This window comes from Larus michahellis, chromosome 3, assembly GCF_964199755.1.
Source record: "Larus michahellis chromosome 3, bLarMic1.1, whole genome shotgun sequence".
Lineage (NCBI taxonomy): Eukaryota > Metazoa > Chordata > Aves > Charadriiformes > Laridae > Larus > Larus michahellis.
Window position 1 is genome coordinate 9,699,865 of NC_133898.1, and position 27,843 is coordinate 9,727,707.

A 27,843-nucleotide genomic window follows, 5' to 3' on the forward strand; every position below is an offset into this window, starting at 1 on the left:
CAGTCTTGCTTAGGAGATACTAAGAACATGTGGTTAGTTTCTATAGTGAAGCCTTAAACTTTGCTAAGCAGTGGCTTTGCTTTTATTTTTATTTGTTTTTGACTTTTTAGACCTTCACACAAGGACAAACAGAAGCGCAGCAGGGATTCCCCATTGACATCACAGCCACTGAGATCAGGGATGACCTTTAAGGCTGAAGACACACAACATTTGAGTCTGAACATACAAACCTCTATTTGAGCTCCATAGCTGGGCTTCTGGCCAATCCACCTCAGCTTACTTTTACTGAAAGGTGAACTGAAAACAACTTTAAATAAGCACAGTCTGGAGAAAACTGAGATGTTACCTTTGCTAAATTTTCCCCACTTGAAGTCACAACATGTAAGAATGGGAGAGAACACACTGTTGATTACTTATTTCAGTAAGAGTAACATAATTTAGTAAACAGATTTATAATTTTTACAGGCATGTGCCAAATATTTACTCTTAATTACAGAAAGTAAACATCTCTGTACTTACGCAACTTATCATTTGGTGTAACCCAGTGATTTATTTAGTGGGTGAACAGGGGAACAGAAACAGGGGATTCCCTTGCCTTCTCATTGCTAGTACTTGCCTGTTTGCAACATAGTCATTTTCCTCAAAAGACAACTCCCAGAGGCATATTTTTGTCCCATTTGATTTTAACTGAATTACTGCAAACAATCACTATACAGAAAATCCTGTACCTACGATCTTCCTGTTGTTCATGATTTGACAGGCTGGATTTTTTTTTTCTGTAACCATACTGAACAAAACCTATACCAGGTTGCTTTACACACTCTACCAACAGCTGTTATCCTACATAGCAGAAAAGGTACAGTATTGGTAAAGACATGTAAAAACACTCAAAATGAGTGGTGAAAATTAACGTGCTATACCATCTAGACAAAAGCAGAAGTGAATGTCATGACCAGCTACAACTCTTGCAAGAAATACTTACAGACTTCTGGTTTTGTATATACAATTCAGAAGCAGGACCAGCTTTCAGTTTCCCCGACAGTCTAATGCCTGCCTCATTTGGGAGAGTAGAAAACATACAATATAGCAATGTATTAAAATAACAATACTTCTTTAGCTTATTTATTAGAAACCTCTGTTGAATTGCTCACAATTACAGGTTTATGCCCTTCTGCTCAAGTAATAGAAAAAGCTGTACATAATAAAATGTAAATTCAGTATCAAAGAAATGAGAGGAAAAACAATCCGACAAAAATCACAACAAACAAACTAAAGCAGTGCTGAAGGCACACAGCCAAACACTTATACATCAAGTGATTCACAAAACCTCATTTTTTCTTCTCTGTGTGCACGCACTTGGATATAGTGCTTATGATAACTTTCAGTTCTTGCTAAGTGACCACACAGAAGAAAAATGGAGCAGCATTAAAACTGCAGGGGCCAAATAAATTCTAGCTTTAGTTAATGCTGCAGCAAGTAGGTACTATGTTTTATTTTTATCATATTACTATCAACGTACTTTGTTGGTTATGGCTAGATGCACTTCCTATTTTAGGGACACATTTTCAGTTACTCCAAGTTTGCCAAAGACTTTTCTTTGGAGTGTGATTACATATATTGTGCCTCCAGCTGATTTTTAGGAAAAACAGAACAAAAATGACTCAACCATTTCTAAGAATGAGTCATGGGAAACATATGCTGCTTTAATTATATTCAAAGAATTCTTAAAACTTTTATTAAGAAACTTCTTCACATTTCAGAAACAGGGACATGAAATTTAGCACAGAGGCTGTGCTGCTGTCGCTATTGGACTTTTTGCTCTTCCTTTGAAAAGCCACATATATCTGGGCATGTGTTGAACCTTTGAAAAGACTGAACTTACACATGCTTGCCAGACTTGCTTAGTAGCCAAAAGTTTTTAGATTTCTCTCCGTTGCACATACTGCAGAGAGTGAGCAGGATCATCCCCGCAGTAAGTGGCTGATTGTCAGGCTGCCACACACTGGAACAGGGTAGGTTATTTCTCCTTTGGTTTCAGAACTCCCAGGGCTATTCACTCCATCGGCACAGAACAAATTACCACCCAGTCCAAATGCAGAGGAAGCAAAGATGGATCTGGGTGAGAAAGGAAAATGAAAGTGACCAGAGAGAAGGGAAGACAGGCAAGAGCCTGGGATCAGACAAAATGAAAAGACATAAAGCATGAATAAGAAACAAGGTTGGGTGAAGAGAGCAGGATGATTCAGACAGGGTCTTCCCAGCAAAGAGGAACTGCTCAAGGACAAGCAGTCCCAGTTTGATTTTCTTGATTTCTATCAATTTCTTGAAGGTCAGGCAGCTGAGAAGTCAACAGGCTGTATCTTCTAGAACAAGAGGAAAATCAGCCCCCAGACTTCTGTTTTGCTAAGATCCTCCCAGAAAAAAAAATACACAAGGTCCAGCAGCCTGGAGGTCTTGGGCCACGCTCAGAGCTTGGCACCCCAGGGACAGATGATGGCTGAAGAATCCCTCAGCCAGGATGAAGGGCAGTCCATGCTAACCAGCACGCTACGAGTGCTCAACAGCCCACCACTCAGCTTGGGGCTGGAAAACACCCCACTGGACGCTGCTTAGCCCAGCAGAATTCGGGAAAAGGCAGAGCAGCAGAGCAGGCCAGGAAGCCGGGGGCTGCAGCTGGTCCCCCCCAACCCCTCCAGGCGGGTGGTCAGTGGTGGCAGGCAGCAGAGGGTGCAGCAGTGTTTCCCGGAGCACTGCAGCAGTCACATGCCCGCACCGTCACAGCGCATGCAGCTCTCTGTCCCCAGCCCGCCCCCGCCACAGGCCTTACAGCAGGAAACCCCTCCCAGCGTGGGAAGCCTGGGCCACAGCTCCCCTTCACCCCGCTGGGGAAAGGGCACGCAGCCCCCACAGCCACTCTGCAGGGGCGGGCGGAGGGACCAGGCTGCAGCCCAGTGGGGTGGCCCTGCGGGAGAGTTGTCACAGGAGCCGGTTACTGCTCAGACCGAGGTGCCCCCTACAGCCATTGGATTTCCTCTGGGGACAGGGCATGGAGTGTCCCCAGGCCAGGGTGGCTGTTTGCCCCTCAGCTGCACACAGATACACAGCACGCTACAACCACAGCTTTTCAATTACTGGAATAATGCATAGGACCAGACTCTTTATAAGAAGTGCGATGAGGTAATTGCAAAAATACAGCCAGGAGTTTTTGCTTGTGTTTTTATGCTAAACAGCTTACGTCACTCAGTATTACATAAAGGCAGTATTAAAAAGCCCCCTCCCTCCCAAAGTCAAGACTAACAATTTCAAAACACTTCCCCCCCACACCTCCTTTGCTTTTTACTCATTAAGGCAAAGAGTAAGTACTCTATTACTTTCTCTCTTAGTTTCTAAAGGGACATCCATTGCAACAGTAGAAGTGTGGGCGACTCTACATTAACTGTTTCTTTGCTTATATCTAAAGTAAAACCACAGGAGATGTTAATTCCAGCAATGAAGTTTCTTGCTCAAAGTTACTAACCATACACAATTTCAATACAAAGCAGCTCCTCTTTAATGAGATTGATCATGCTTCCCTCACCTCTTCCCTCTGGCCCTCCAAGCCACACGCACAGCAACCAGCTAAGAAAGCAGATAGAAAACAGCAAAGTTTGCAGAATGTCTGATATTAAAGAGCCTCCCTCACTGCGTCTTTATGCACGAGTAACTTTCGTTTCAATCACTATAACAGAGGACTTGCTCCATAAACAGAGGAAAACATTTAAGTTGAATGTTGCCGTTTGAACTTTATTTAAAACGGCTGAAATCTGTTTTAATCCTTCTGCAACATTCAGGGGAACTCCAGAACAGTGATGTCGCTCTGCACTGGGCAAAGTGTTGAGTCAGGGTATATTAAGACAAACCATGTAATCTCACCTATGCTGGATCAAGTCCAAGAAACTAGTAACCTAAATTTTTCCTAAACAATCTTCTTAAAAGCCGGGGGAAAGAGGGGGGGGAGAAGCAGAGAGGAACTAGGAGCAATTAGAAGATAACTGCAAAGGAAGAGTTAAAAAAAAAAATCTGTGTAAAGGCATATACTTTGACATCCATTAGCTAGGTTACTTTGAGACTAGTCGCACCTCTATGTCAGCACATGCATTTAAGGCCAAAACAGCCCTTAACAGTCTTAGAATATTCAAGTGGAAGAATTTGTTTAGAATCATGGTAATATTACAGAATTATAAACTATTTTGTTTTGTAAGTCACTGACTTTTCATATTCGCTTTGCTGTTTATCTTATCACCTATTTCAGCTTTAATTCCTTCAAAGTCATGATGGATTTTTATTTACACAGGTGCTGAAGTTGTATACGTACTGTAACTAGTACACAGACTTGACACTATGTTAATACCATAGTTCTAACACAGGCCACAGAACCAAGGTAACCACTTTATAAATTCATGGTGTAGTTCTGCTAAAAAACACTTAAGTAACATGGGTTCCGTTTCTTAATTTTAACCTGTGTCTAAACCTAAGCCTCGCAGTCTAAGTTTTGGGGTTTTTGGAGGGGAGGGGGAAGAATGAGACCTCTCAAACACACTAAGGCAAATTTTCTAAGAGATAGAGTGCACTTGAAGCAAGCTGGAAACCAGAGGTAATAAGGAAAAAAAAACTAAGTATATTGTGATAAATTCATGCTTTCTACAAGTCTGGAATACTAGCAGGAGGAGGAATGCTAGAGAATCAAGACATCACAAGATACATGCCTCTTATTGCTTTACAGCCTTTCGGTCTTGTCACTTTGGTTTTAGGTGGATACTTATGATGAGAGCTCAGAATTGCTGCTTAAGCCAAGCAACTAATTTTAGAAGAATTCAGGCATATCTGTTGTCCACATAGCAATCTGGGACTTCAGTTTCCAACACAATTGTTAACTGCATTATTCAGAGGCCATTAATTCAAAACCTGGAAATACTAGAAGCAGAAAAGCAGTTCCTAGTTTCCTCAAACTGACTCTAGCATGACGTTATTATTCTGTAGAACATATTTTTTGTGGCACTGCCCCCCCCCCCATTTTACATTTAGTTTAGTTGTCTGGATTTTTAAGCAGATCCCACCTGCATTAAAAAAAAAAAAAAGAGAGACACGGAAGATTTTCAATTTCTCTTTGGAAGATAGTATTCTACAGTACATACAAAAATACTCTGGAAAACACATACAACTTCATTTACAAAAACACCAAATTATATAGAAATTACAATAGAGAGGTAGCATAACATTTGTTTCATATGATCAGAATTTCTCCCCACCTCTCAAAAAAATCTTAATGCATTTAACTGGGTAAGCAGTGTTATCAGTTTACAGAACCAGACTTAAGACTACTACAAGTTTTCATGTAACTATTTAGAACAGCTTTCGAGGTTTATCTGAAACCACTTTCTGCATGCCAGTTGCTTTCAAGGCTGCAGCCTGCAGGTGGGTAGTAGTGTCACAACAGCCTCGCCTGTTGCAATGTTTAAGTGCATCTTCAGCTGTGTGTTCTGAGTTTAGCTTTACTACCCAGTGACAACAAAAAAAAAAACCCTCGAGTCTCATACTGGAGCAGCCTTAAGACAAAAATCAGATAACATGGCATGGGGCACGACTATCATCTCCACACCTTGGTAGCATCCTCCGCTGTATTTTCTTCAATATTTAAATTATTTATGGGCCTCCATGGGAAGCAATACTTGTGTAGTGCATGGCTGTGCTAGGCAGTGGAAAGCTACTAGCTGAGCGCCGTTGTGACAGATGCACAGGAGTGTATGTGCCAAACGGGAAAATAATTTAAGATAAGAACAATATATGCACATGAACTAGGAAAGCACAAATGAATACAAGCATGTTCATACACACTTGAAACCAGAATGTGGTTGCAGTGACTAGCTAATCCTGTTTACATACATTCTGAATCCAAGTCACAGGACAGGTTGTTTTTTTTGTGGCTTTTTCAAAAGCTGTTTCAGCTAGTGACAGTTAAGATTTTTTAAAAAGACTAACAAGGATAACTGTTACAAGAATGTGCAAAAAGTAGTTCGAAAGGAAGCAAGCATCTAACAATACTATAAAATAAGACCATGATTTTAACTGGCCAGTTGCATTTTGGCAACAGTAACCTTCCATACTTTGTTAGTAACTACAATACACATTGATAATATGGACCACTAAAGAACTGATTATCGTCTTTACCTGAAGAGATACTCGTTACCCGTTAAGGGTAAGTTTGATGGATCTTTTAATAATACGAATACTGTTTGTTGGAACAGGAGATGAAGAATCCGGTAGTTCTTTACTGGAAAGCCTCTACAACACACAAAAAGATACCACAGAAAAAAAAAAAGGAAGTTTTAAATTCATTAAATCATGAGACGCAGCAGGTAAACCCTTTTCCTAGCTGAATATAACAATTATGTGCCAAAACAGTATGGCCCAAACCCAAATATTTACAGAGAAGGATTTTTTTCCCCACCACGCCACTTGTTTAGTTACCACCAGTTTACAGAAGAGCATTTTGCCCTCTGTACACTTCTTTCCTAGCATCAATTGAGATAATTATATTCCTGAGGGGGATGAAATAAGTTGCAAGTTGCTCAACAGCATAATAGAAGAAGCTACCATTCTTCTCAGATCCATGGATCGGGAAAACAGAGTGTCTCTACTGTTCAGATTACTTCCAGTCTTATAACCCTCAATTTCACAATATTGTACAAGACACAGAAGAATTAATGCCACTTATACACTTCAAAGTTTCCAAATCTGGTCACAGAAATCAGTATACAAGTATTTAATAAAAGTTCAGATCACGTTATAGAAGATCTACAAGGAGTACAGATCTTTTTGCTTAAGAAAAAAAGCAAATCAGAAACAAACCGTCTCAGTGTTTGAGTGCACGGAAACATGGTTTTTCAAGTTCAATAACTTGGAAGCTTTGGCTTCACTTTTGTGAGTGAATGTCATTGTTCAGCTATACAATTTACAGGCTAAAGCTTATCACCTATTTAGAACTACCAAGTTTACGGGGATTAACAGCACGTAAGTCTTTGTACGCAAGATAGAAATTCTAGTTTTGCTTTACCTATGAATACAAAAGCACAATAAATAATACCTGTGATCTTGATGGGTTGATTATTGGAATCCGCATGGGTTTTCCTCCAAGGCCACCCTAAAAAGCCAGAAGGGATTTATTAGTCAGTATTGTCAAATTCATGACCTGAGAGACAGCAAGGTCTGGCAGCTAGGATACTTAAAAACTACGTACACCCATGCATTGACAACCTCCACTTTTTTTTTTTTAAGACCTATAAGCACACATATAGCTTTTCAGTTATTTCAACCTTCAGTCTACCAACAAGACCACATCTTGATTTGAGGGCGTTCCCTCAAGAGTTTATATTTCACTAGCAAGCTACACTAAATACAGAGCTCTTTATCCTCCCTTTGGGTGGCCAACTGCTTTAGCCTTTACAGTAGTTTTCAATCAGTGAAGTGGTTTTAAAAAAAATAATAAAATCTGATATCAGGCACGGCAAGAAGCTAGATACTACCAAATCATCTAGTAGTTACTTCTTTTAAAAGATAGGTCATACAGGTGTAATATTTGGGAAACAAAGACTGAAATAAGTGAAACTAAAAAGCATATTTTTATTTACATCAATAAACAGGTAGAATATTTATGTGAAGTAGTCTAGGCACTAGAACAGTCCATTCAGCTTTCTGTTAGTCCACTGAGTAAAACCACTTCAAAATTACATTTTCTGTAGATCTTCTCCTGACATCTTCTGGATTGCCACCATCTTTGAATGCTGAATCCTGGCCAGTTAACTAGAAGAACAGAATACACAGACTCAAAATAATTGCTATACTAAAGTTACCTTCATATTCAGGTACAGCTTCCAGTCAACACGTTAACTGTACTAGTGGCCATTCTTAAAAAAGACACTTAAACAAGACTACTATTACCCACACAGAATCTCAAGCCTCTCAAAAAGTCTTACTACCCAAACCTTGAAATCTGTACTTGGAATATTCAATACTAGATAACAGTTCCGCAAGTTGATTCTTTACAAGTGTCAAAATTGAGTTTTTCCTAGTTGTTTTTTGCCCCTGCCTCAAATCGGAGGTCAAGCCACAGGAACAGCTATTTAGGAGATTTATTTATAGCAATAACAAGTCAAGCATTAATTTAAAGATTCCACCAAAACAAGATTTAACAAGCAGCTCTACTCTGTCATTTCAGCAGTGGGTCACCTGTTGAGTAGACTGTTAATTTCTGAAGCAGAACTATCAATAGGCATTCAAAAATCATCTGCCAGAACAAAATTAGCTCATACTTTTACATTTTTAAGATTCATATCCTCTTCATTTTAAGATAATTTTTTTCTGATTTTTTTTTTTTTAAGAACCACTTCCAAATAAGGCAGTTCATTCAGCAATTGGTCAGTGCAGTAACATGCAAGTACAGTATTATTTAGAGACCCTGCTACCAGACTAGAAACAAGTCACTAGTGCCAGATCCTGGAAAAATATTTGTTTAATAGCTATACATTATATCCAAGACAGTTTCGCATATCTACATCCTAGTAAAACCATCATTATGCTTAAGTCTAGATTCCTGAATCAGTTGGGGATGTATATATGCATTTCTTCTCAGTTATTTAATTTATTCTACATCAATAATTAATGCTATATCAAACCCTCCCTGGCCTAGCCCCATCCCTCGCCCTTCCTTACCTTTTCTCCATCCCTTGTTTTTTTGCGGCATCCTTCTGATGTAGGTGAATGACTTCCTTTAGAGGTTGGTGAATAAGGTCGTTTAGGTGCAACGTTCTTAGGATCTGTAATTGGAGTCCCGCTTATTTCATGCTGTCCTTGGACAAAACATGCTCTCAGTTGAGAAACTGTGTTATGTCCTGGCATGGTGTAACCAATTGGAGGTCCCGATGTTCTTACTGCAACTGTAGTCTGCATTTCTGTAGAGGACACTGAGCTTTTAGAGTACAGCTATGAAATTAAAGACTGCATTCCACCCACTACTTCAATACATACGTGAATCAATAACAGGAATGGAGAGTCCCTTAGACACTGATGGCACAGCTACATGAGATCTCTTCTCTCTATTGTTACCACCACTAGGCCTGTGGCATACAGCATTTCTGTAAAAGTCAGATGCTAGAGTTATAAATTGCTAGTTTGTAAAATACTCTACATTTCATTTCCAGAAACTTCATGCAAGACAAGCATCTACCTTCTTAGCTCATTGTCACAGCTCTACTAAACAACACAAACTCACAGGAAACTTAGCATGAGATCGTCATTTTGATGAACTTCAGACTGCGAATTTGAACTCAAGCTTTTTCTTTAGCGAGTCTCTACATACTGGTACTGTTTTCCAGCTTAATATACCCAGCACTCTGTGCTGCTGTTAATGAATGTATCTGCTCTATCCATACACGCACCCAATATTTTTTTTTTTTTGCACGCTACTCTTACAGGATCAAGTAGTCTGAACACAGCAGGCATTACACTTCGGGCTATTACACTCAAGATTACATATTCCTCCTCTGCTGAAGTAGCTTATGGACAGACTTCCCAGGAAGTGACTGACAGACACTTTTACTGCCCAAGTTCTCATACTGCTCCACTAAGTTAGCAGAAGCTCTAGTGCTTCTGTGATCAAGATCAGCACTTCATTAGAACTAAATACTGGTTGGCATTAACTACACTTTTTGTTAGTAAGAACAGTTATCTATACGTAAAATACTCCAGCTTCAAGTTATACACTAACCTAAGGGGATTTATATTGAAGACCAAATAATTTCTCTTGTATCAAGTTCTTCTTCATGTTCTTCATTCCTAAGTGTTCATGTGCATTAAACGTTTTCAAGGATTTAATCATATCCCACCACGTGCCCAAAGGATATGTCAGCTTATGATCCACATAGATTCAAACAAGAAATTCTAGACCTCATTCACATTGTGAGTCAGTTAAAAGCAGCTTCTTCACAGTTCTAAGGTTATTGTGCTAACCTTTCTATCTCTGCTGTAGAGGCGTCCGATTTAGATATCTTATTTAATGAAGACGAATTATATAGTGTTCTGGAGCCCATGTCCCTGGAACTGTCCAAACAGCTTCCATCTGAAGAAGTCCTTTTGCACTGAAGCCCACTAGCATTTTGAGTAATATCTGACATGCTTTGCTGAAATGGTTAAAAAAAATAATTAAGTCTTCAAGTAGTTATTAAAGCAAAAAAAATATTGCCAGACAAGCTAAACTGTTGTTATACCTTCTTTCTTTTCTGTAAGGTTTCTGCAGGCAAAAAATAGTGGAGATGCTTTCTCTTCACATGAGCTGCCTCAATCTTCATACCTTCCTTTAGCACATTGAGGTTGCTAGCCTGCCTGTAAACTAACATGAAATTTAGTGTTACAGCTTAGTGGGCATGTTTGCATTAGGTATTTGTCAAGGTTATATACGGTTTCTTTAGAAATAGCAAGCCTTTAAGTCAAGCCAAACAAAGAGCAAGAATTTTCCAGCCTAACTGAACACAAAATGCTACCCAACCACTCCACATGTGTGTATTCCAGAATAACGTGACCCAAGATGCTCATTTGACATCCAGTACAGACCAGATAAATAACAGCTATTTAAGTGCAAATATGCATTTATGTGCACTGTTACAGCTGTGGTTTGCTAATCATGCAGTTCACATGCTGCTGAATTGTGAGTTGAGAGAATCCAAATCCGAGTTGATTTTAACCTGAAAGAGATAGTACTCCTTAACCATTAGTTTTCTGGTTGAGAATAGATCTAGAGAACTTAACGGAATCAACCTAATTGTGCACAGCTGATGAGAGACCAGAAGATTCGGACTACTTTTTTATTTTATATTTATAGTGACAATTGGGGTTTTTTCTAACAGTTCTGTAACATTATATAACTTCTCAGTAGTTTAGATTTTAAAATTCTATCTGTCCAAGAAAGTAAGACTGGATTTTAGGGACATCCAATTTATCAAAATCACTGCAATTTAAACAGGTTTTTGTTAAGTGTCTACAAACAGCCTTTTATGGAACTTAAAAATGCTATACTAGCACAACAGTTATTACAGGATTAAGTCACATTTAGATAAGCTTATTTAACAGGCCTATCATGAGCCTAACTGGAAAGTCAGCTCACTAACATACAGAATGGGAATCAAAGTAAGGACAAGCAACAAAGAGGCTTATAAGTCTTTCTACAGTACACCTAGAAGTGAAATAAAAGCACAAATATGAACAGTTGCTTCAAAGTAAATTCAATAATGTTTTTACATATAAGCGAGAGAAAAGTTCACTTAAAAGCCTTCCAAACAGTAAACCTTATGTTCTTGATCCCATCAACCTGAAGCTAATCTTTGCCCTCTAAAAGTGTTCTCTCCAAGTCATGGCACATGATAAAAGTTTTCTTGCAGATAACTACTGGTCACTCCTACATTTGCCAAAGGATTTCACGCGCCTCAATACCTTTTCTGTTTAATCTCTCTGGATTCAAACCCTCTACCTGAAATGTACTATAGACTGTGCTTTGCTAAATTAAGAGCACATAGCTCTTAATCAAGTTTGTGCATAGAAAAAAAAGGATTTAGCATTAGTTCTAGCCTCAGAGCAGTACACAAACCTTATTACATAATTTACATTTGCCACAACATTGAAACACAGTGCCACTGTATGTAGCATACAAGGCAAGCATCAGTACAGATAGCAGTGCAAGTCTGAGGAAGTCACCCTGCCTGGCCTGAAACTGACAGTTTAATGCGTTTTTCTGTGCTTTTCTCATATCCCAAAGCATGAGCTAAAAAAAAGGGTCAGGTTTCACTGCATTTACTTGTGTTGTCTGAGCAAGACACCACACAGCTCATGCTGGTACCATGCATACACTCTTCATCAGTCCAAACAAACATTTAAAGGAGTCCATTGTTTAAAACTCTTTCTCCAAACACAACTGTCACTTCAGAAGAGTAACCCGATTTCTTAGTTCTTCATTATGATAGCTAGGCATGAGCCTGACCTCACACAAGTAATAAACAGATTACGGACTTTCAAATGACGACTCACCCCAAAATCCCTTTATTCTAGCATTATCTAACCACACTTGCAATGTTACTTTATTTCTACATCTATCAAGAGTAATAATGGAAGATGAACATGAAGGTTTACATGCAAGACTACATGTAATTACACGTGACAACATGCTGACTTTCAAAGTTCTGGGATCATATCATACACAGATAGTTATTTTGGAAGAAATACTGTCAACAGGCATTAACAATTTATTTTAGAGCCTGATACACTTAATTCCGACTTTCAAAGTTCACCAACTGACAACTGTTTTTGATAAGTTCAGTAAACAGACATCTGGCTTCACATTTGACTGTCCACTTCATGAAACGCAGTTCCTTTGTGAGTGTTTACTATGATCTGCAGAACTGTTATTTCACATGATATATGGTGTATGACTGTAGTACACACTTTGTTTCAAGATGAACTTACTTTGCCAAAGTGTCAAAATAGTACATTTTTAAAGCTAATCTTCTATAGTCGCTCTATAGAAATATCTAACAGCTAGTACCAGAAAGAAGCACAACTCACTTTGTGAAGCAACTTCCACTAGAATAAAACAAATGAAACCCTACAAGACTGGAGTGAAATATAGGCTTACCTGTATCTGTGAACGACTGTATAACGTATGTTAAATCAATGTTAACACTTTCTGCATTTTCCACTTTCCTAAATACGATTCCAAGAAACCACATTGACACATATCCACTCCTAAAAAGACAGATTCACAAGTCTATCATTTATGTACAGTTATTCAGATGCTAGTATCTGCTATCAAGAAGGGATTAAGCAAAACAGTTTAGTTGTACGCAGCAGTTAAAGAGTAGAGTCAGCCCATACTTAAGTCCTCAGAGTACTTCCCTCTGAAGTTCTCCCTTCTTTAAAAAGATCTTACATGCTCAGAACCTGCCTGTCAGACCTCGTACCTACAAAACAGTAGATACCGAACTGAACATCTCTCACTGATGAGCTGAGGTGAATGAATATAAACAAGTTACAATACATTGGCTAAATCATGTTTCAGAAAAATAATGAAACTCACTGTTTACAGAGTTCTTGGTTGCCAGGAAAAGACTGTGGCTTTACATGTGCAATAGTTATAAATTCATTCCTCTCTAAGTTTCCAACCAGCACACGGATTTTAGATTCAACAAGGCCAACCCTAATAAGAACAAGAAACATTTACTCCTTTTTAACTGCATCCAGCACATTAGTTACATGCCTTTTTATAACACAATGTTAATACAAAAAATGCTAACCAATAAATAAGGAGTAAGTTTCATTCAGCTGAACAGATACTAGATTTTTATATCACACACAATAGATTGAGATGTTTCCAGTGATATTCGAGCTTTAAAGTTTCCAAAGACAGAGGTAAATAAGTTTAACTTGTACTCTTAACAATATAGATACACTTCAACCTATAACCCGTGACGAAAGTATAAACAAGAAGCCGATTGCAGCACCTCTGTCTGCATTTTGAAGTGCAGCAAAACACCTTTTTACCCCAAAGATCAAGAAGAGCAGTTTAAAAAAGGCTCAAGCATAACTATTCAATTACATCTGAGCAAAGATGTGATTCTTCCTGCAGATTGATCAGTGAAGAGTTTACCCTCTTCTAACAAAATTGAAAATTATAGTTCCTTTAATAAATAAATGATCTAGTCAACACAATCTCATCAGAAACTTACCCAAGAAATGAATCACGACCATGAAGGCTTTTCTTTTAAGTAAACTACTGACATTTTACCCTTTTTACCTAAAACATGGCTAACTTTGAAAGCAGTCAGAAATCCGTACATTCTTCAAAAGTATCATGTTGGTGAACAACAAAGACATGCTATCTATTTCCAAATCCATTGAAGAGTTAGTGAACTAAACTTGTTCTTATAGCAGAAAAGCTGAAGCAAGTTTATCTTCTGCTTTTTAGTTTTCCCAGATGCAAAACTAAGCCCCATTTGCTTCCATTTCTGTCACTGCAAAAACATCATCTTTTACTGGAGCCAGAACTTTCCTCATCTTTATTGTGATATACAATAAGCTTTGTACACTTAAAACCATTTAACACTATAAATTATTTGGCTTTAAGCCCTCTGCCTATAACTCCTTGTGTACCTAACTGCGACTGACATCAAGCTGCACCTGATACAATTTTTAAGTGAATGTATTAGGTAATACCTTTTACCTGAACTTTTTATTAGAGCTACTTCTAAACATTAAGTAAGCTGTCTTTTAGAGATAGTACAAGAATTAAATTATTTGCCTTAAAGTGCAAGCCAAACTTTGAAATATAACCAAGATGCCCTCAGAACATGGGTCTGTTAACACAGAGCTATTTTGCTTGCATACTTGAGCAAAGCAAGCAAAGTACTCATTCCTAAACAACTAATAGCCTTACAAAGTTAAAAACACCACACGCATTACAGTACCTTAATTCCTCACCACTTCCCCTTATTTCAAGATTCACAGTTAGTCAAACCATTCACATAGGTTAAACAAATTATTGGCATATCTCCCTTGAGACAGTGACAAATATCATGTCATAAGCAGTCATTTCCTCTATACTACAGTTGAAGGGGTTCTCACGTTAAGTTTCACAAAGTAGATTAACTCTCCTGTGATTTACCTATCCGCTATCAAGTGTGATGACGGGATCTGTTTCAGCACTAGACATAAGCTGTCTAAGAACACTACTAGATTAAAACTTAGTAGATACAATTTATCAGCATTCAGATGCTCTGAGCAGACTGTCAGGTTTAACAGATTAAACAGTCTTATTTCACTTCGCTGGAGAAATGTAAGCTCTGGAACAGGCTGACTATGTAATCAGGGCATTGGGTGCAATCTAGTCCTAAATTCAATATTACACCCAGTAAAAAAAGTTATGAAACCAAGTCTTCTAAGGCTCTACAACAGTGGTCTTCAAAGTGTGTATGGGGGGCGTACCCCGGGGGGTGCGTAAGACAATCCATTGAGGTACAGGAAGAAAATATTAGAACATCAGTAACGTGTATGTGACTTGCAAATAGGCGATATATATTGCAAGTACATGTTAAAAAAATTTTTTTTTCCTAATAGGAGTGTATGATCAAAAAAGTTTGGAGACCACCACTCTGTAAATCAGTAAGAGAACTAGCTCTCCAGTGTCCATTGCACATCTGGTTACTTCAAGTAAACCCTGTTTGCTTCAGTCTCTGCAACAAGGAACACCTTCCTGACTGAAGTAATGTTGGGTAAGCAGTCTCCTTAGACTCCTTGCATCTGCTTCTCCAGATGACGCAGAGCATTTGACCTTCAGGCATACACACACTAACCCTCTTTGTTCCTTCTCATCATGACTCAAATCTTTAGGTTAACTTCTTGAACAGCAAGATTTACGTCAACTTGCCTTCACAAGAAAGCTTTTAATTTTGCTGATGAACTGTCTACTAACTTGGTACTGTATTCCATGCCGAGCTGCACAGTTTAATACTTAATTTGTTAATACAGTAAACAAAAATAAAGTGCAACATCGAACTGAGTTTCAATTATGTATCAAATCCACTTTTAAAGCAAGACTTACCACTCTAAGTGGTGCTCTTCAGTAGAGGCACTAGCAGTCAGCACAATATAATGCCTAGAAGAAAAATTATTATATTAGCTCAGGACTTTATGTTCCTTCAACTGAAACAAAAAACTGCCTTAAATGTATAGAATATGACTTCCAGACAAGACAGAACTGTGTTTTTCAGAATTGTGTTCTGCTACATTCTAAATATCATGGTTGATTTTTTCTAATAAAAACTGTGCCAGTTGCGTAACACATACATTTTTTCTACCTTCCCTATACTTATCCTTACCAAAATTCATATGACTCCCTCCAGTTTCTGAAAAACAAACATTAATTCCATCTTCTCTTTAGACTGCAAGTTAAAACTCGCTATGCTAACCAGTAAGTAAATCATTTCAAGTTCAGACAACAGATTTCATACATACTTGTACTTCTGAAAGAAGTTCAGTGGTTCAAACAGCTTTGACCAGTCTGATTTTCCTTGGAGAATCTCATTTGTAACTGCAAGACCTACAATTAAGATTGAAAAAACCTCATTACCATAAACTTTACAAGATAAAAAAGTTTTGAACAGTAACTGAAAGATCAAAAAGCAGGAATTCCCTTGACACAATGCAGGTCCCACTACAACAGTTCATTGTAAAACCGGTCCCTTACTGCCTGCAACAGGCATACTTCCCAGAAACCCATTCTACCTAAAAGGGCAGAACACTTCATGGAATACAATCAATTCGGATAATGGTGTTTCATATAGCAAGGATTATACTTTTTAAACAGGTGATAAGCGTGGAAAGAACTTTACCATGTTTGAACTCCTCCACCATTACCGCTCGCGTTGATATAGATACATTGTACGTAGAGTTCTGCTGTGGATAGGCTGGGGTGATGATAGGCATTACATGGTATCTGTCTGATGGGTTCACCTACAATGTTAAGACAATTTTGCTTAGCACCAGTTTAGGTTAGAAGAAAGTTTAAAGGCTTCCGAATTCAGTGTCTACTTACCCTAGGGTCCCATACTGGTAAATTAAGATTGCTTTCTTCAGGTTGTTTCAGCAATACAGGATTTGGCCATTCCCTATATAAGAAAAACCAGTAACTAACTGTTCATTTAAAATTCTGTCTTGTAATTCAGGGTAGGACTGAATGTTGTTAATGTAAATCTTATATAAATAACTACTTCTAAGTCTTACTTCTTTATGCAAATGAAAATAAACAATAGCTCTTACCATTTTGAAAAAACCAAGAAGAACTTGTTAACAAGAGTAGAAGCCAAAGCATTTGGATAGAGTTGACATGTTCTTGCTACTAGCATTGCCCAGGAAACCCCACCAAGAAATCCCAGCATGTTGGAGTAAATGCCACGACCTAGAACAGATACATTGTAGTTAGCCTGTAGTCTTTCAAAACTCAAGTATATTCCTTCAAATTTACAGCACCAACTTCACAATCTACAGAACACTTTGGCCTCAAAGTCAGTTATTTTTGCAGTGTAGTTCGGCCAAAATGGTTGGTCCTTACAGTGATGAGAAAAAGAATCATTACCACACCACTTCCCAAAATACTGCTACTCCAAAGTTTGCCTGCACTGCTACAGATACTGCTTCACTCCAACTTCCCTTAAGAAAAAAGTTCTGCCATTCTTATAGCGCTTACTCTAGCCACATGCACAAACGATATTTTCTTATTCTTTATGTATCAAGCTTTTATACCTAACTTGGCATTTTAATAATTTGTAGGCAGGTTCCTGATAAGCAACACAAACTTTCGTCTTGTAGGCACCTGCCTCTCCTCCCCTCTCTACCCCATTAACACACACACAGAATCTACCACATGGACAGACCTTGAATCTAAACTAAAAACTGTTTTTAGTTTTAAACCAGTCATTTAAACAGCTGTCTTTCTAATGGTCCTATTTTTTCAGCATGGGGTGCCTCTGAAAAATTTAAAGACCATGATCAATCACATTACTCACGTTTTGCCCACAGTTTAATTGCACGGAGCGTGAGCCGGAAGTTCTCTTTATTTGGCACTAGATGTAGTATTTCATCAGTAACTCTGCAGCCTTTAAGAAAAAAGTACAGAAGTTCCTAGTAAGAGGTACAAATCAGTTTTATGCTATACTGGATCAATAGCTTACAGTTTAACATTCAAGTCTATGACAACAAGATTGGATTACTTGCTTTGTCTTACTTTAAGAAAATTATAGATTACACATAACATTCAGCATCACTTCAGGTAACTGGTGCCCTCAACAGCTTATTTATAGGTTAGGCTACAGCCAACAATTTTTAATAAGGCCTTTCTGCAGGAGTCCAAAAGCTAGGTTTCTTTCAACAGCCAGGAACAATTAAACCAGTGTTAAACAGTGAGCAAGTTAGGCACCAGGTATTTTAAATATCTTTTTTTTTTTAAAAAAAAATCAACTACAACATATTCATCTCTATCAAGTGCTCTACCTATTCATCTGAAGCAGTTTCTGTGGCAAACTGCAACAATGCACACATCCTGATCAAAGAAACACGACATACAGGTCTATCTAAACATGCAACTCCTTGAAATACCTAAATTTAAGCCTACTTTCCCGCCTCCTCAGATCTCAAGTATACAGAAGATCAGTTTCTGCATCTTGTATAGAAACTTGGGTTGTATAATGGGCATTCTATACTAATTTTAGTAACGCTTTCTTTTTAAAGATGTGTAAATACGCTTACCATTTAAGCTCCGTATACATCTTATATCCAGGCTTCTCAGACGCGAGTCGTCTCCAAGATCAAGGTTATCAGAAACAGTTTGCATAGACAGCCTTGCAAACACAAGATCAATCTTAAGAGGAAAAAATGTGCCAACCATGAGTTACAATGCCACACTGTTTGTGAACAGCACGCTAGTGGGGGACAGTTAGTCAAGTCTAAAGAGAGGAGTTAACATTTGCATTTAAAATTATGCAACTATAGATACATCTCTCAAGAGATTTATTTGCCAGACAACTCAAGAAAATTGCTATAAGTTCTGTACTTCATTTACAAAACCTCCATTTAATCCCCCCTTTCTAACCTAGGGAAAGGAAAGGGTTTTTTAAGTTGAAAAGATACTCTAAACTTAGAATTTCCATTAAAAGGGAACTTAAAATTAACCATAGAATTAAGATGTAAGTTCAATCACTTCAATGACACTTCAGCAAAGGGGAGAGCATTTTCAACACGCAGTAAGCCCTTTTGATCTGAAAGTATCTGTTTTTTAGTAGCCTGAGGCAAGAAAGTTATTCCGTGAATATCTATACCACATAAAGGCCACAAAAAGGTAATTGAGTAAGTGTCTTCATGATAGCGATACCAAGCAGTAACTCGCTGAGGTACTACAACATGCAGGTCTTTATTCAGTGTATAAGATGTATTTAAGATACAAGGATACCTGCCGCTGACAAACCTAGGCAGGAGTCAAACGAGTACTTTTCATTTTCCAGATTGTCTGATAACAGCTTCATTTTTGATTTGCAACAAAACATTTAGTCTGCTTACACAATTCGTACAGCAAACTAGACTATATGCAGCCCTTCGTAGAAAGATCCAGAGCTAAGGTGTCAGAGCTAAGAACAGTTAGCAAGGACACTGCCTCTACTCCCCCTCTACACAATCCTTATGAGATAAATGCTACTCAAGTAGGCTACCCTGGCAGGTTTAGAAAAAGATGCCCCTGACGTTCTTACGCCTGCCAGGCATAAGAACATTATTTTCCTACAAGCTCCCATTCTACTGCAATGTATTCTCCTGGGACAGGTTGTGGTCAGGCTGTTCAGTTACAGTTTCCTAAATATACTTTAAGATGCCGATAACCTTCCAAAATAGCAGTCACAGGTTCCTGGAAAAGGTGTCCTATGCCAAGGCAAGAAAGGAGATTTACTCACTTAAAGAAAAAATTGAAATGCTTACCTCAATGCCATCAAACTCAAACTTGACAACTGGCACATATGCATCTTCAACTGCCTATAAAGGAGAGGATAACCGTGTAAGAAAACATCTTTTGCTACTTTAATGTTTTTCCTAAAATATGGTACGATACAGAATTTACACTGCTAAACTACTCAGTATAAAGACTGAGTTGTTTCTGAACAAAAAGAATTGATAATAAGCAGCAAGCAGTATAGCATTAATTCAATACTAACACTAGCTTTAAAGACTCATTTAGCCAAGAGATACAAAGGATGACCATGTATTCTAACGGACAAACACTGCACAATGAGACATCAGTATCAGTGGTTGTAATCTACTCACCTTGGTGGTGAGGAAGAAAAGTAAGATATTTCTGTTGCTATTTTACTACTGGTTAACATGCAGAGAAATCAAAAAAATTCTGTCCCCATTTGACAGTGTGCACTAGTCTCCTATATTTTCTACCGACAGAAGCCTTTCCATATCACATTCAACTTCCTTAATTTTCAGGCTACCCTTCCTCTTCCTCCATGCAATTACCTTATTTCCAAGCCCCTTACTACATCTAAGATTAAAGAAAGGCTCCTAGGGACGGTCTTGCTTTTTGATACAGGTGACTCAATCCCAAACCATGGATAGGGAAGAAGCATACCACAAAGATTCTTATGTGATGTACAGTCATTGGGGAAAGGAACCAAAAGCCTGACTTCAACTTTTTCATGATGCATAAAATAATATTTTAGAAGGTGCTCAGAAACAATTTCTTTTTTTTATTTTGGCTTGTAAGACATTCACTACCAATACAAGTCTTTAGCATGAATATTCTTATTGTAGAAGTTGCACAATCTATCAAGGAGAGAGCTTACTCACTCTTAGATTTTTTATTTTCTCCTGATGTTTTAGTTTTTCAAAGAATGACTGAAAAAAATCCGATCTTTCGACATGTCTAGGAGCAACACAAACAGCATCTATGTCAGCACCTGCAAAGAGATTTCATTTCTTCTGTTATTGTTAGAAGTCACTTTCAAACATTAGAACTATGACCAGACAAGGGAAGTTCTACCTTTAGTGTGCACTCCAAGCTTGTAAGAACCAAATGTAAATACTTTGCCACCGACATTTGCTACTGCTGAAGGGGGAAGATTCTGTGGGTAGAAGAGAAAGAGCTTACTTTAGAATACAAGATACACGTTAACCTATGCGCAAGTTTAACTAGCTTACAACTTATTTAAAAAGACTACAACAGCCTCCATAAACAATGTCTTCTCACTCCCATACCAAGCTGTTAGTTTAATAGACTGATATTGTTGGGTTTTTTTTTTCTATGAAGCAAGCACTTGTAACTCAAAACAAACAAACAAAAAAAGAGTAACATAGCAGTCCTTTCACTAATTTACACACCTTAAGACCTATTATTAGTCTTCCCTGCAGCAGACACACTAATTTAGCACAATAAGAGCTATACAAAAGGCAAGTCTAGTGTAATAATTTCAAACTAGATTGAGTGCTGTAGGCTGTTTGGGGCAAGATTAGTGTCCATTTGCCATCTATCTCACCCCACAATATACTGTTTCAGCTTTGTTAATTGCTACAAGTCAACTGATAGAACCACTTCACAAATTCATTCACTGCCCCAAAGACTTCAAGATCTTCATCTGAAATCTCTTTTATACCTGATTTCAACGGCAGTTACTACAGTTCTACTGGACACTTAAAGTGAGAAGATAAACTCTAGCATAAATCCTAGTAGTACAGCCTTTAAAAGAAATAAAAAGGCTCCAGCTGTTCTGATAAGAACATATTAAAAAAAATCCTTACCTTGCTCTCACCAAGTTCTGAAATCCATTCTTTGACCAAGTTATTCAGTTTACTAAGAACAACCAGCCTGTAAAGAAAATTCACGTTAAGTTTGCCTCAAAAAAACCTTAAGAGTTTAACAAATCTTACAGTCCTGTTATACCTGTGATTCTGTTCTTCCTCATCTTCAAATACTCCAAATGGTCTCATTGCTTCAACTAGCTTTTGAGTCTGAACACAATCTATATCCTTTGGAGGAGCCAAGCTAATGGGAGAGGTGATTCCATAGTGCCTTTGAGGCTGGTTCTGCAGCCTAGAAGTACTGTGGGAGAAAATAAAATACTGAAGACTTCACAAAAGAAAAAAAAAAAAAACACTTACTGGAAAACACCCTTCAGCTTACAGGTTCTCAAATCAACTTCTGCTCTTTTACCCATCATTAACATAAATGAGAAAAAAAAATCCCGTTATGATTTTTAGATAACTTGACCTAACTTAGAAGTCACAACTACTTTTTTAAAAAACATGCAGAAATAAGAAAAGATCTAAGTTGCTATCATCTTTATAAAACTTACTTGCATTGCTCTAGACAGTTAGAGCTTATCATCAGGGAATTAAAAGGTTTGAAATCCACTAAGGGTGACACTACATACAGCAGAAGTTTTGGGCATGTTTCAGTTTCATATCAGTTTGGATTTAAGCATATTCCTATCAGCTTCCTGCTAACATTAAACAAGACAATTTAACACTGTCTTCTTTTAGTTAAATGTGCTTCTATTGATTCTGGAAGGGCATTATACTTGATTGTAGACGAAGGACATATAACAAAGCGATCTGTTAAAAATAATTGATGCAGTAAATTCAGCATTATCTTGCTTTTTTTTAATGGAAGAGTATGAATGAAAATATCAACCAATCTGAAGCTAATGTTGCTAGGAGAGCCTCGTGCTCTTAACACAGTGTTCAATTTTTATAGTTCAGAGGCTTAGCTGTACATACATCTGTTTTATCTAAATCCAAGAGATGTATGTCAGCATGTAAAGCAGCACTAGTTAAACTCTCTTTGTAGAGGGTGCTCAAATCTGGCTTAGGTAGCTTGCTGCCCAGTTAGACTGAGCAGGACACCAGGCACCTGCGTTTGGAGGCCCACAAGGCTACTATCCCTGGAACTCCAGTTACCAAAAGGCATAATTTTTGCCTCCAACCCTCTGCTTGCCCCGCATGCTTAGACTTATTTGCAATCAGAAACAGCACAGGACTGATATGGCAGGGCAACATTAGTTTTTTTTTTTCCCCCTCACACACTATAGAACCCTTGCTTTGGAAAGAGAAAAACTGAGAAGACATCTTACTTTGCATTGTCAGCTGAAAGCAGGAGAGAGAAAGGATCAGGACAGGAGGTAAGAACTGTACTTAATGGATCAAAGGTCTCTACAGAAACACTAGTAGCAAAAGGGGGAGACACATTAAAAAGTCTATACAACTCAGCATGCTTGTCAAAGAATCCATATCCAGACCCCAAGGCTAAAAGTATTAGTTATGCTATTATTCAAACTGGATATTTTTCTACTTCACAAATATAAGCTGGCTTAGTCAAGAGATGCTTGTAACTATTGAAGGTATATGACGTATTTCAGCTAGAATGGGAATAGGGAATGCTCACAGGACAGCTTCAACACTTGATGTAAAGAAAGACAGCTTATTAGAGCTCACTATTTCTAATTGTTGCCTTTACTCTTCCATTGAAGGAAGATGCATTTCTCTCTCTCTCAGGGTAGTTTTATTCAACTACAGATGTAGCTTTTAGTCATCTAGCGGGTTTTTTTATCCCCCTCCTCTCTATGAGATAGTTTTTCAAACTTTCTTCTATGCATTCTCCAAAAAGCTGGGGAAGGGTATTAGGCCTGTAGTCCTATCAAATAGTCTCCCTAGTCAGAAGGGCTGTTTGCTTACAAGCGTAACTAGGCCTTGACCTAATTTGCCTTGCCTTGTTTATAGGCATTGTCAACTTCCACTGCATAAGTAAAAATATTCATAATTAATATTTTTCTTCTTATGATATCATTTTCATAACAAATACAGGAGGGAAGCCTATGTTTAACTGCTGTACATGACATCTAAGTTAAAACACCTACAGCAGCAACTTCCTACATATTTTACATATTACTTGCATTGTACAACTTGCACTTCAGAAAATTGGCACAAAACAAGAATGGTTTTTAGACTTTGCTATATTTCTTTCCAGTGTACAGAAGGCCACCATCTGCCTTCCACTGCCCCATTCTTCCTACAGAGACTATAATTAGAGATTAGCATAAAGGCCAATATCAATTAGATATATCAGATATTCTTAATATTAAATTCTTTTAGTCAATAGTAGATATTTTTCAGTTGCTTACGTGTATTACTGAAAGTTTGATCTCACAACTTAAAATCTGAGGAAAATGGCACTTGGAAAATTTTATTAGAAGAGCGACTTATGCCCAATAGAACTCATGCCCCCTTCAGAATTGAAAAAAAAATAAAATAATCTCTCTCTCAAGTGCACCAGACTGCCAAGAGATATACAAAGAAGGGATCTTAAGAGATAAAACAGCATACTACCTATTTGTCCATCAGCCTTCAGTTTAAACAAGAAGTCTGTTGCAGTTTAATATTTTGCCAACTCTTGCTATGATTTATTGACCACAGTGAACAGCTCCAACATATTTCTGTTCTGATGGATCCTAATTCCATACAAGAAGTTAAACTGATTTGTTCCAGGTTTTGTCACTTATTTATAGCTTTACAAAGCTGGAATCCATTTCTCCTGCATTCTCTGAGAGACAACAGATACGTTTACGCTATTACAGCTCAGGGAGTTGCCCTCAGCCACCAGAGCAGTATATGAGCCTTCACTGTGAATGCATTTCTTCAGGTCTCAAAGGTCAACTTGCCTTGAGCCGGGGAGAAATTCATCACTCCGGCCTCTTCCAGCCTCACCACCTGGGAGGGGGAATGGCTGGAAATCAGCTCCTGAACCACCAAAATTAATAGCGCAAAACAAAAAACCCAACAGACGAGAAACAAACAGAAAAACCCCAACGCCACGACCTTCACTGAAGTAACACCAGCTACACCTTGCATTCCTACCACACACACTCATGCTAAAAAAATAAGAAAAACAACAAGCCTACAGACACCTCCCGGCAAGTTAAAGCACCTCACCCTCGACCCCAACATGGAGAGAAAGGCGCTTTTTCCCCCTGATGAAGCTGGACCCGCGGCCTAAGCCTGCCCCACAGGGCCCGAGCCGCCGTTGCCAGGTTACGGCGACAACACAAGGCGGAGACAGGCACCGAGCCCGGGGGCTCCGACAGCCGGAGCTAACCCCGCAGAGCCCTTCACCCCCGCCCGCCCTGCCTCCCCTCACGCAGAAAAGGTCCACCGTTTATTTTAAAGATGAGCTTTCCCTCACAGGAGGCAGGTTTCCTCCTCTCAAACACCCCCGCAGCCGTTCACCCCGCCAGGCCCCTCAGGGGACTAACGGGAGGGGGGGAGGGGGGGAAAGCCCCTCAGGGAGAGGAGGGGTGAGGCGAGGGAAGGAGGGGGCCACGGCCGCCTCACCCGCACATCTCCTTCATGGCGCCCGCCACACAGCCCGACCCGCGACCGCCGCCCAACGGCTCGCGCCCCTTCTATCCACCGCGCCGCCGCCGCCGCCGCCTCCACCGCCTCCTTCCCGACGGCCACTGCGGCGCCCAGCCAATGGGAAGGGGGAGCGCTCCCGGGGGGCGGGGTTTGCTGGGGAGGCCACGCCCCCCTCCGCCGCGCCGGCCGCCCCGTCGTCCCCTGGCGGCGCGCGGTTGAGGCGTTTCCCGCCCCTCGCCTCACGGGGAGCGGCGGGGACGCGGCCGGCCACCAAACGGGCTGAGGCGCAGCCCTGCCGGGGCGGACATTCCCTCCCCCCGGCCCACACCGAGAGGTGCACAGGCTGCTCTGCTCCTCGCAGGAGGGAGGAGGTGGGCGGAGCGAGGCTGAGGGTTGGGAGCATGGGGATCAGCCCTGAGGGGAAGCCTGCCTCCCGCTGCCGGCCGGCGAGGAGGGGGGTTGTCTGACCTTCAGGACACGGCGACGTTTCTGCCACCCCCCTTGGAAGCTGGGGGAAACTCTCCCGGCTCGGCCGCCGCCCTTGGGGCGGGGAGTGAGGCACTGACAGAGCCCCGGCAGCAGGGCGGGCCCCACCGGGAAGGGCGGTGGTTCCACCACACGCAGGGCTGTCCCTCTGGGGGTCAGGGACATTGCCCTCCACGCGCCACCTCCCAGACACCCCCTTCCAGGGAGAGGAGAGAAAGAAAGGCAGAAATCAATAGTGTACTAAGTACCCCTGGTACAAAGTTGTTCTCACCTAGTAATGCCGGAGAGAGTGTCGCTTCATGTCAGCTGGTATCAGGAGGATTTAACGCACATTGTTAATGGCAGCAGATAGTTTTGAGTACTTGCCAAAACTTATTGCCATATATCATTAGCAACGTGGTCTAATGGGAGGTGTCCCTGCCCATGGCAGGGGATTGTAACTAGATGAGCTTTAAGGTCCCTTCCAAGCCAAACCATTCTATGATTTTGGGCCAACATAGCGTGTTACAAGCTGGTTGTGCTGGTTTGAATGACACAGGACTAATTTCTCTTCTAATGCTTGGGAAAACTGCGCTTTTAGAAGACTCTAGTGTCTGAATGTATGAAAATATTTACTTTATAGCCAGCTGTGCTATGTGGGACTCAAGGTCTCAGTGTTTTCAAGCCTTGCCAGGTGCAGGGATGAGGAGAAGTGAGACCCAGGCACTTGACCCAAGCCGCCAACAGGATTATTTCATACCATCAACGTCAAATTCAATATAAATTAGAAAGTTTGCTGCATAGTGCTCTGTCCCTTGATGGCAGCGATCCTGAGAACTCCTCGCTGGACCCCTGAGCCCTTCCCTTCCTCCCAAACCCGCAGCGCTCGCAGTGTCCCATATTTGCTGTCCCCTGCGTGAGTGCACAGCTTCGTGCTAATAGAATGGGCTGAGTATAATTCTTGTATATTTTATATTGGTATCGGGATCAATACTGGTTCTTTTGTATTATTAATATTAATTATTTAGTCTTATTCTATTAAATCTATTTGTATTTCAACCCTCGCGTTTCCCTGGTTTTTCCCTGATTCCCCTTCCTGGGTGGGGAGGGGTCACCAGGTGATAGAATAACTGTCTAAATGACAATAAATTGTTGTGTGTTTCTCAAACCATAACACTAGGTATGGAAGCAACCAAAATACCCCGAGACAATTCTGCACCATAATACTTAGATGGCAATTCCCCACTCACATTCGAGCCTGCAAAAAGTTAAAAGTAAAAACATAATGTTTTTGTAAAGTTGAATAAATCTTTGGAAAAAAATTTGCTTCCCAACCATCTTGATGTCTTGGCGTATCAGAGGGTTTCCCTGTGATAATCCAATGCATCGTTTCTGTACTTTTCTGGGTTGCCTGTACTGCCTTTGTTGAAGTAAAATACATTTTATCTTGCAAGATGCTTTGAAGAAACACAAACTTAACTTTTGTCCTGAGATTTCAACAAACTAATGAAACAAACATTCGATGTTCACACACGACGGTACTGTTAGCAGGATAGCCTTATCTACCCTCCTCAAATACCTTCACGCTATGGGGAGTTAAAAATGACTTTATTTATTTATTGAATATTTGCATGGCAGTACTTGTGCTAATGTTTCAATCTCTGAAAATCAGATGCTTCTGCAAGAAATTGCACTGGTAAAGCCAAAAAAAAAAACCCAAAAACCCCAAACTTTAAAGCAAATTTCTTGAGAGCTTTTTTTTTTTTTAAATCCCTAATAGTTATGCCTTTTTTATTCTCAGAAGTTTATCATGGCTTTCTTTAATAATTTATGATTCTCTCAACACTACTGTGGTCCTAGAATCAGGAAAACTGTATACCGCTTCCTGTTCTTTTCTCTCAGGTTGATACCATCTATTTTGTGTGAAGAAAACACCTGCCTTTATTTTCTCCGAGTTTAGATGGCTAATTAGCCAATTTTTTATATTTTTTTTTTTTTCCCAATCCGTTTCTACTGCGTGCTTTAGTACTGCAATGGTAGCTGCGTTTGCCTACAGATGTGATGGAAGATTTTTAATGGAGAGGTGGTACCTTTCTTTAAATCACCTGCACCATTTAGGAAAAAATTAACAGGTCTTCAAGCTCAGAAGTTTTTCCTCAGGTGCAATTCTAATGTTAAATGCAAATGGAGACTAATCAAGCTTAACTTGATTGCTTCAATCACGTAAACTATTAAAGAGAAAAGGCGGGGGTGCCTGAGAAACAAAGGATGTTAACGATGCTTGAAGTGAGGTGGTGAGTTCTTATAGCGGCTAGAGCTTGAATAAAGAAATAATTTACCTTTTCTGGAAAAGGG

At 39.5% G+C, this 27,843-nt stretch overlaps 1 protein-coding gene across 3 annotated transcripts; it reads right to left on the bottom strand.

Moving 5' to 3' along the window:
• Positions 1-932: 932 nt before the first annotated feature.
• Positions 933-25,852, bottom strand: PAPOLG (poly(A) polymerase gamma). Of its 3 annotated transcripts, XR_012585924.1 has the most exons (24): positions 25,000-25,126; positions 21,557-21,715; positions 21,415-21,481; positions 20,660-20,741; positions 20,467-20,576; positions 19,597-19,650; positions 18,379-18,490; positions 17,640-17,729; positions 16,894-17,032; positions 16,670-16,742; positions 16,467-16,587; positions 16,090-16,174; positions 15,677-15,730; positions 13,157-13,276; positions 12,716-12,825; positions 10,302-10,423; positions 10,045-10,214; positions 9,064-9,170; positions 8,749-8,987; positions 7,768-7,839; positions 7,124-7,180; positions 6,208-6,321; positions 1,883-2,115; positions 933-1,050 (listed from the first exon to the last, which is right to left on the bottom strand). XR_012585924.1 is itself a non-coding variant. In XM_074578526.1 (23 exons), the coding sequence occupies exons 2-22, from the start codon at positions 21,601-21,603 to the stop codon at positions 6,223-6,225; spliced, it is 2,130 nt and encodes a 709-aa protein (XP_074434627.1). In that variant the 5' UTR covers positions 21,604-21,715; positions 25,781-25,852; the 3' UTR covers positions 1,095-2,115; positions 6,208-6,222. The 3 variants fall into 3 exon arrangements, 2 of the variants coding, with proteins under 2 accessions (XP_074434627.1, XP_074434626.1); XM_074578526.1 differs by lacking the exons at positions 933-1,050; positions 25,000-25,126 and adding an exon at positions 25,781-25,852 and having other exon boundaries at positions 1,095-2,115; XM_074578525.1 differs by lacking the exon at positions 933-1,050 and having other exon boundaries at positions 1,095-2,115.
• Positions 25,853-27,843: the final 1,991 nt, after the last annotated feature.